At 52.0% G+C, this 9,508-nt stretch overlaps 1 protein-coding gene across 1 annotated transcript; it reads left to right on the top strand.

Moving 5' to 3' along the window:
• LOC8058865 (protein trichome birefringence-like 38) lies at window positions 241–2,212 on the top strand. Its single transcript, XM_002437033.2, has 5 exons — window positions 241–569; window positions 677–851; window positions 958–1,133; window positions 1,237–1,398; window positions 1,529–2,212. Exons 1-5 carry the CDS (start codon window positions 265–267, stop codon window positions 1,887–1,889), a joined length of 1,179 nt encoding a protein of 392 aa, XP_002437078.1. The 5' UTR covers window positions 241–264; the 3' UTR covers window positions 1,890–2,212.

The raw sequence follows: 9,508 nt of genomic DNA on the forward strand, positions 1-9,508 counted from the left end.
AGATTCAGATTACTTATATAGCCATTCGATCAAGCCAGCTGAGTAACTTGAGTTAGACTCCAAGCAGGCATTGCTTGTGCTACGACGCTACGCAACGATAGATCCGAGAGAATACGAGCAGCAGCTTAGGAAACAGCGGCAGGATGGATATGATCGATGTGCTTCAAAACCAAGCAATCCATCCATGTCGATCGATCGCTATATATATATAATGACGCAGCCACTGGCGCCGCCGTTACCCCGGCCGGGCAAATTAAATTGAACATGGCGATCTGCCATGCCAGCTGGGTGCTGACGGTCGTCGTCGTCGTCGTCGTCGTAGCGGGAGCTGCTCCTCACCACCTGCTGGTGCGCGGCGCGAGCGACGACGACGGCGGCCCGTCGTCGCCGTCGGCTCTTGCCGGCTGCGACCTGTTCCGGGGGAGGTGGGTGGCGGACAAGTCGTACCCGCTGTACGACGCCTCCACCTGCCCGTTCGTGCCGGACGTCTTCGACTGCCGCCGCAACGGCCGCCCCGACGACGCCTACCTCAAGTTCCGGTGGAGCCCCGCCAACTGCCGGCTGCCCAGGTGGATGGATGCGCTGTGGATCAATATCACAACCTGCATGCATATATATGCCCAAGTGCAAAATGCTCAACTCATCACTCTCTCTCCCTATATATGTGTGTGTGTAGGTTTGACGGCGCCGATTTCCTGAGGAGGTGGCGCGGGAAGACGGTGATGTTCGTGGGGGACTCGCTGAGCATGAACCAGTGGGTGTCGCTCGCCTGCATGCTCCACGCCGCCGCCGCCGCTCCCGTCCGCGCCACCTTCACCAGCGGCGAGCCCGTCTCGTCCGTGCGCTTCGAGGTCAGCTCGATCGCCGAGCTCTGGTCCGGACTCCGGATCGGATCGATCCATCAGACTGTACAGACGGTGTCAAAGCTGCTGATGAATCTGCTTGATTTGTCGTCAGGACTACGACCTGTCCCTGGTGCTGTACCACACGACGTTCCTGGTGGACGTCGTGCAGGAGGACATCGGCCGGGTGCTCAAGCTGGACTCCATGCAGAACGCCAGCGAGTGGCTCGCCGCGCACCTGCTCGTCTTCAACACATGGCACTGGTGGACATACAGGGGCGCCAGCCAAGTGTACGTATGTGGTGTGGTCGATCGATCATATCTCCACAACAACAAAGCTACATACTACTACTACCAACTGTCCTGTTCACGAAAGCCAACAAATGCCGTGCAGGTGGGACTACGTGCAGGACGGGAATAGCACGTACCGGGACATGGACCGGCTGACGGCCTTCTCCAAGGCGCTCTCCACATGGGCGCGCTGGGTCGACGCCGACGTCGACGCCTCCAAAACCAGGGTCTTCTACCAGGGCATCTCCCCAAGCCACTACGACATGTGCGTGCGTGAGCTCGAAGCTCGATCTGTTGTTGTTCACAGTGTCCACTCCAGTACGTCGATCGATGCGTCCGGATCGATCCTCGATCTGTCTCTGACGATCTTGCCTGCAAACAAACTGGAATAATAGGTCGAAGCAGCAGCAGGAGAGCCAAGCAGCAGGGATGGCACCGGGGCTCGTCGGAGGAGGAGGCAGCTGCCTGAAGCAGACGCGGCCGCTGCAGGAAGCCACGGACGCCGCCGGCGGCGGGGGGACGACGACGAGCCTGCTGGCCCCGGTGCAGGCCGTGGTGCGGGGCGTCATCGACGCCATGACGGCGCCGGTGTCGCTGCTGGACATCACGGCGATGTCGCAGCTCAGGATCGACGCGCACCCGTCCGTGTACGGCGGGCCGGGGCGGGATGGCATGGACTGCACGCACTGGTGCATCGCCGGACTCCCGGACGCCTGGAACCACATCATGTACGCCATGCTCCTGCAGCAGACATAGATGGATGATGATGAACCAATAATTATTCTTTCGAAAAAAATGAACCAACAAACCTCCTCTGTGCTTTATTCTTCTCAATTTTCTAGCTGTGACGCCGTTTGACGCACGGTGAATTTTTTTTAATTTATTTGTGAGCCTCTAATTAGGCATTTATTTAGGTGTTGCTAGCCTTCATGGAAGATCATTGCGTGTTTAGCTTCTCTATCTACCTAGATTTACTGAAATGTGACCTCACACGTAGTGCAAGATGGAGTGTGAATGATAGGTTTAATGTATGGACTGCTCATTTTTCAGAATTATTGCAATTGCACCGCTATATCATTACGAACATGTTATAAAGTTGTTATTAGTGATTTTTATCAACATTATATTATTACCAACAGAAATAGTTGTTTCGCATGAGTGGTTTGTACACTTTATATATCTTTTTTATAGGTTTGTTAATGGCAATAACCTTGAGCTCTATATCTATGGGCTCAAGGTTGCCACATTAGCTTATAATATAATATCCTATTGTACAAGTACAATTCATCTCTACATCCTTTTTCGTGTGTACCAGTGGCTCCATTAGTGTCGACGAAAGCTAGTCGGCAGTCTACCTTGGGGTATACCCACGGTAGTAGTTTATTGGTAGACGGTGCGCAAGCTACGAACTTGATGGTGACGCAAGACACAGATAAGGTTTTTATCCAGGTTCGGCCGCCGTGTGGGCGTAATACCTACGTCCTGCGTCTGATTGTATTGCTGTGGATTGTGTTGAGTTGAGATTCGATGTCTTAGGGGGGTCCCTTGCCTCTCTTTATATAGTCCAGAGGGCAGGGTTACAGATCTGGAAACTAATCCTAGTCGGTTACAATTGCCATAGATAGTACAATATCAATTCCTATTCTAACAGACTAGAATCCGGCTTGATCTCCACGTCTTGTTTCCTTGTGCGAGACTCCGAGCAGTTGGATCAAGCCTCGGACTGTCTTCGTGATGGGCCAAACCTCCTGGCCCAAGTCTAGCCGTAAGGGTATAGGGGTTTATACCCCCACAGCTAGTCCCCGAGCACCGTGTATTGTGATGTAACACGCCGTCTTGAGCATCTTCGACAAATGAGGCTTGACGTATTCGATAAGCAGGGAAGTCATCGAACAGTTGCAACGGTATTTCAACCAACTCGAAAGACAGTTGATCAACATTGACATCGAAGAAGCAGGTTGTTCGAAGAATGCAAGGTGCTCTTAATCAAAAAATATTTTTTCCTGATAAAGTGTGTCCAGTTTACTTTTCTGAAAAGTACAAACTTTCAAAAAGCAAGCATATTCACCGCAAGGTGAAGTGTGCCCACTTAGTCTCCGAGCCTGGTAGTAGGTGACGTAGGCACGTGGTGCCAGGGTCTAAAAAGAAAAACCACATAGAAAATCTGATACTAAAATGCATCGCCAGATGCATCGTATCGATGTAGTCCCCGAGCTTGCTGGAAGGCGAAGTATGAGCCTTGTAGCAAGGTCTAAAAAAATTAAAATTATCCCGTCCAATCCCCAAGCTATGGTTGGAGAGTAATCGAAGCAAGTCCCGAGCACAGCGCGGGGAGTGATTGATGAGTCTTCATGCAAGGTTGGAAATGTGATCGTGCTTGGTGGTCAGCACAGTCCCCGAGCACGGCAGAGAGACTAGTCGACCAGTCCCCGAGCATGGTTGGGAACGTAAACGTGCTCGGTGGTCGGCACAGTCCCCGAGCACGACGTAGGGACTGGTGGACAAGTCCCCGAGCGTGGTTGGGAACAAAAACGTGCTCGGTACAGTCCCCAGATTTTCAAACGAGTGTGGTAATCGACCAGTCCCGGAGCGTATCACGCTCGGTGGTCTGTACAAGCAATCGAGATATCAAATTAGCAGACTGGTCGACCAGTCCCCGAGCATGTCGTGCTCGTTGGTCGGTACAGTCAATCGAAATGTCGAATGAATAGACCGGTCGACCAGTCTCCGAGCATATCATGCTCGGTGGTCGGTGCAGTCAACAAGTATGTCATGTTCGTTCCTCCAACAGACCCACTCCTCTTTGAAAAAAGCATATCACCGCATTAATGCGTGATGTGACAGAGCATCCTGGCACATTGTCAGGCTGTTGCGTAAAAAGGTACGCCTGGTAACTGTCCAGCCGCTCTTTGCGCGGTCCAAGAAAAGGAAACCATCAATTATGCAAAAAAAAGCCACCATATTAGCTGCGATAATTATTGAGAACCGAAACGTCGCGGCCGCCGCAGGATCCGCCCACTTCCCCAGAATCAAAGATGAGCAACGGGCCGGCACGGCCCGGCACGGGCCGTGCTAGGCACGGCCCGAAAGGGCATGAGCCCGTGCCTGCCTGACGGCCCAGGCACGGCTCGTGGGCCAATTTTCGTGCCGGGCCGGCCCAAAAGGCACGAGGCCCAATAGTCCTTCGGGCTGGCCCATGGCCCGATATATGAAAAACACCAAATTTAATACAGAATTTAACAAAGCATAAATACATTATATTCAAGTCACATACATTAATACTTCACAATTCACATAACACAATATACTCTTTAATCATATTTTACTTGCCAAAAGTCACAAGTTTCACAAGTCATAGAACCTAATACTTCAAGTTTCACAAATTTCCTGATACCGTGCCGACACCGTGCCTGCTGTTAAAAGCGGGCCATGTCGTGCCGCCCAGCGAGCCGAGGGGTCGGCCCAAGCACGGCCCGCAACGTGCTTCGGGCCGGCCTGAGCCCAGTTAGGATCGGGCCGTGCCGTGCTCGGCCCGGGCCAAATGACCGTGCTTTGGGCCGTGCCTTTGGCCCGCGGGCTGCATGCTCAACTTTACCCAGAATGCGGGAAGTGGTAGAGGTGGGGCTGTTGTTATAAAAAGCTCGATGAGGCATCCATACTGTCCAGAGTACAGTGGTCAAGTGGTAGAACAGATGAGCCTGATCGACTGGTCCTGCTTAGACGGGCCAGGAGTGGTCGGGAACTTCCTTGTGCGGCGAGTGATGCCCTGTCAGAGGAGGGTGCACTCGGCGTATGAGTATGCGGGGAGTCAAGACCCGACCAGGATGTGCCCGGATGGTCTGGAAAAGACAGAGGTCCAGCAGCTGATGAATTAATTGTTCAACTTGTCTGATGACAATTTCGTTTGCAGTGATGACCGGATGCACACCTTCAAACTGGGAGTACTGCTTCGGTGCCGTAAACCATGAAGTAGGGTGATACACCCGTGTTGCGACTAGTCTATGTTCGGAGACCCCAGACCACAGCCGGTAGCTCTTTCATCCATCGTCCTGGTGCTCTGTCGTTTTCAGTATACAGCCTTTTCTTCAAAGCATCGATAATCATTCCGTTTGCTCGCTCCACTTGACCGTTGGCCCACAGGTGGGCTACCGACACGCACTTTATGACTATGCCTCTGTCATCGTAGAAGTCCTAGAATGTAGTGCCGGTGAACTAGGTGCCCAGGTCAGTGATTATGCTGTTGGGAACCCCGAATCTATGTATGATTTGATTGAGGAACTCTACAGCCTTTTCGGAAGTTGCTTTAACCAGTGGCATGTACTCGATCCATTTTGAGAATTTGTCGATTAGCACGAAGACAAACTTGAAGTTGCCAGGCGCCGGCTTAAATGGCCCGATCATGTCGAGGCTCCAACAGGCGAACGGCCAGGACGACGGAATCGTCTGAATCTCGTGGGCAGGTACGTGGGTCCGCTTGGAAAAGAACTGGCATCCTTCACTGTGTCGGACCAGTCTCTCGGCGTCGGCGACCGCGGTTGGCCAGTAAAAACCTACTCGAAAGGCCTTCCTGACCAGTGTTCTGGAAGCGGCGTGGTTGCCACAGGACCCGACGTGTATGTCATCCAAGAGCTTGACGCCATCATCTTGTGATACGCATTTCAGCAATACTTCTGAACTTGCGTTCTTGCGCATAAGTTTGTCATCAACGAGTATGTAATTCTTAGATCGCCGAATAAGGCGCTCGTTCTCCATTTTATCTTGAAATCCCAAATCGTCCGATAGATACTTGATGAAGGGAGTGCCCCAGTTGTGGCTGCTGGTTGTCGGAGTGGTAATGTCTATGAGCATTGCCTCATTGGGTTGCTTGTCGACCAGGTCTGTGCCGACACTTGGCGTGTGAATATCTTGGACGAAAAACGCCTTGCGAAATCTGGGTCCGGGATGACCCTATCTTCGACAACGCATCTGCTGCCTAGTTCCTGTCCCGGACCACATGGATGTATTCTATGCCGTAAAAATTGGATTCCCATTTCCGGATTTCTTTGCAGTAGAGGTCCATCTTCTCGTGAGTTGTGTCCCACTCCTTGTTTAACTGGTTGATGACCAGGGCAGAGTCACCGTGGACGTAAAGGCGTTTTACTCCCAGTTCAACAGCTAGTCGGATGCCGTGCAGGCATGCTTCGTATTCGGCGACGTTGTTGGATGCTGGGAAGAGGATCCTAAGGACGTAACGGAGTTTGTCCTTGTTTGGCGAGACGAAAAGTATTCCAGCACCGGCTCTATTGATGTTCAAGGATCCGTCAAAGAACATTGACCAGTGGTCGGAGACATCTGGGGAAGGGGGCTCGTTTAGGTCCGTCCATTCTATGATGAAGTCGACCAGGGCCTGAGATTTGACAGTAGTGCGACTATGGAAATCTAAGGAAAATGGGCATAACTCCATTGCCCACTTCACAATTCTTCCGTTGCACAGAATGTCCCCATCTTTGTTGCGCAGAATGTCCCCCAATGGAAAACTAGTAGTGACTAGCACCCTATGTCCGTCGAAGTAGTGCTTCAGCTTTCTTGAGGTGATTAAGATGGCGTAGAATAGCTTTTGTATCTGAGGGTACCTGGTCTTCGATTCGTTTAGGACTTCGCTTATGAAGTATACGGGCCTCTGGACTTTATAGACATGCCTGGTTCATCTCGCTCGACCACGAGCACTGTGGAGACGACCCGATCAGTCGCTGCTAAATAGAGAAGCAGGTACTCGTTAGGTTGAGGTGCGGTGAGAACGGGTGGTGAGGTGAGGAAGGCCTTGAGCTGGGTGAACGCCGTGTTGGCTTCTTCTGTCCAGGAGAATTTTTCCGACGCTTTTAGTAGTTTGAAAAAGGGGAGGCCTTTTTCCCCCAATCTCGAGATGAACCGGCTGAGAGCGGCCATGCATCCGGTGAGCTTTTGAATGTCTTTAACGTTTCTGGGTGGTCGCATATCGAGCAATGCTTTAACTTTTGAAGGATTCGGCCGTATGCCATCGCGGCTGACGGCGTTGCCGAGTAGTAAACCAGAGGGGACCCCAAAGATACACTTTTTGGGGTTAAGCTTCCACTTGTATTTATTTAGCGCCTTAAAAGTCCGGTCCAAGTTGTCGATCAGGGTGCTTGCATCCCTAGTTTTGATGACAATGTCATCGACGTAAGCCTCGACGAGGTCATCACGTATCTCGTCGTGGAGGCATTGCTGAATGGCTCGTTGATAAGTGGCTCCGGCATTTTTGAGTCCGAAGGACATGATGGTGTAGTAATATGCACCGAAAGGAGTAATAAAGGATGTTTTGATCTGGTCGTCTTCCTTTAGTGAAATCTGGTGATAACCAGAGTAACAGTCTAGAAAAGAGAGGAGTTCGCATCCGGCCGTTGAGTCGACCACCTCGTCGATACGAGGGAGACCGAAAGAATCTTTAGGACAGTGTTTATTGAGATTAGTGTAATCAACACGCATTCTCCATTCATTATTCTTTTTTCTTACAAGAACTAGATTTGCGAGCCAATCGGGATGATACACTTCTTTAATAAATCCGGCTGCTAGAAGTCGTGTTATTTCTGTCCTAATAGCCTCTTTTTTGTCACGAGCGAACCGTCGTAGTTTCTGCTTGATAGGTCTTGCGGTCTTCGAGATGTTTAAGGAGTGCTCGATCAGGTTTCGTGGGACGCCGAGCATGTCTGCGGGTTTCCATGCGAAAACGCTTACGTTCTCCCTTAGAAACCTGACGAGCGTGTCTTCCTATTTAGGGTCCAGGTTGGCCCCGATGAGAGCCGTCTTCTCGGGGCTGCCGTCGACCAGCTGTACTTTCTTGTGCTCTTTGGACTTTGAGTTTTTCCTTGGAGTCTCCTGCTCGGGTAGTTGGAGCTGATCGGGTGGAACTTGCGTGCCTTGAGCTACAGTTTCTGCCATGCGAATCGAGAGATCGATTGCCTCAGTGATCTTGAAGCTTTCCTCCTCGCAAGTGTATGCGGTGTAGACGTTACCTCTGATGGTTAAGACACCCTTCTCTGTTGGCATCTTGAGGACCAGGTATGAGTAGTGCGGAACTGCCATGAACTTGGTCATCGATGGGCGGCCTAGAATTGCATGATAGGTGCCGTCGAAATCAGCGACCACAAAGTTGACGAACTCTGTGCGGAAGTGGTCCGGCGTTCCAAACTGGACAGGCAGCGTTATCTACCCGAGGGGTACTGAACTTTGACCTGGCAGGACGCCCCAAAACTGAGCATCATACGGCTTTAGTTGCGCCGGGGTTAGCCTGAGGGCAGTTGCGGAAAAGGATGTCAATGGAGCTGCCCCCGTCGACAAGCACGCGCTCGAACCTGACGCTGTTGATGCAAGGGTCCAGGATCAGAGGAAAACGTCCTGGTTCTGGGATGGCGGCCCATTGGTCCTGCCTGTTGAAGGAGATCTCTCTGTGCGACCAGGGAGGGAATTTCGGGTCAGCGATCAGGCCATCTGCGCTGTCCACATTGAGGCAGGCTCTCTTCAGGAGCTTTCTTTCTCGTTTAGACTCGATGGAAACTTTGCCTCCGAAGATGGAGTGCACCACGTCGGTGGGACTGACATACTGGTGTCGTGGGTCCCTATCCTGGTCGTCGTCTTCGTCTTCGTGACCATGTCTATCCTGTTTCCCGTTTTTCTTAGCGGAATCCCCCTGAGCGGCCCGTTGTGTGTAGATGCTTTTGAGGACACGGCACTCTTCCATCGTGTGATTGGATTTGGGATGGAGTTGGCACGGTCCTTTCAGCGTCTTGTTGTAGTCTTCCTGGTAATCTCGCCGTCCATTGGGGCGCTTGACTGTGTTCACCTCGTGGTCGTTGTCGCGAGGTCGCTTGCCTCTGAAATCGTCGCGGCTGTCGCGTCGCCTGTCGCAACCTTCTCGATGGTCGCGGTTGTCACCGTGGCGAGGGTTCCGGTTATCGAAGCGTCCACGACTGTCGTCTCGTCTAGGGGGCTGGTCGGCGCCTCTTGCATCTTCTCGGATGAGTTTTTCTGCGTCGTCGGCATCAGCGTAGTTTTTAGCCGTGGCGAGGAGCTCGGCGACCGTGGTCGGTCTTTTGCGCAGTAGCTTGTTTCTCAACGCTTCATGGAAGCGTAGGCCCTTGATGAAGGCCGATATAGCCTCGTCATGAGAAATCTTCGGAATCTTGAGACGCATATCCGAGAAACGTCGGATGTAATCGCGCAAGGGCTCATTCTTCCTGTCCCTTATCCTCTCGAGATCGTATTTATTTCCAGGTTGCTCTCAGGTAGCAATGAAATTGTCAATGAACGCCTGGCGCAGTTCCTCCTAAGAATCGAAGGAGTCCTCGGGTAGGCTGAGGAGCCATTGATGGCCAGCCTGG

Source organism: Sorghum bicolor, chromosome 10 (genome assembly GCF_000003195.3).
Source record: "Sorghum bicolor cultivar BTx623 chromosome 10, Sorghum_bicolor_NCBIv3, whole genome shotgun sequence".
NCBI classification, from domain to species: domain Eukaryota; kingdom Viridiplantae; phylum Streptophyta; class Magnoliopsida; order Poales; family Poaceae; genus Sorghum; species Sorghum bicolor.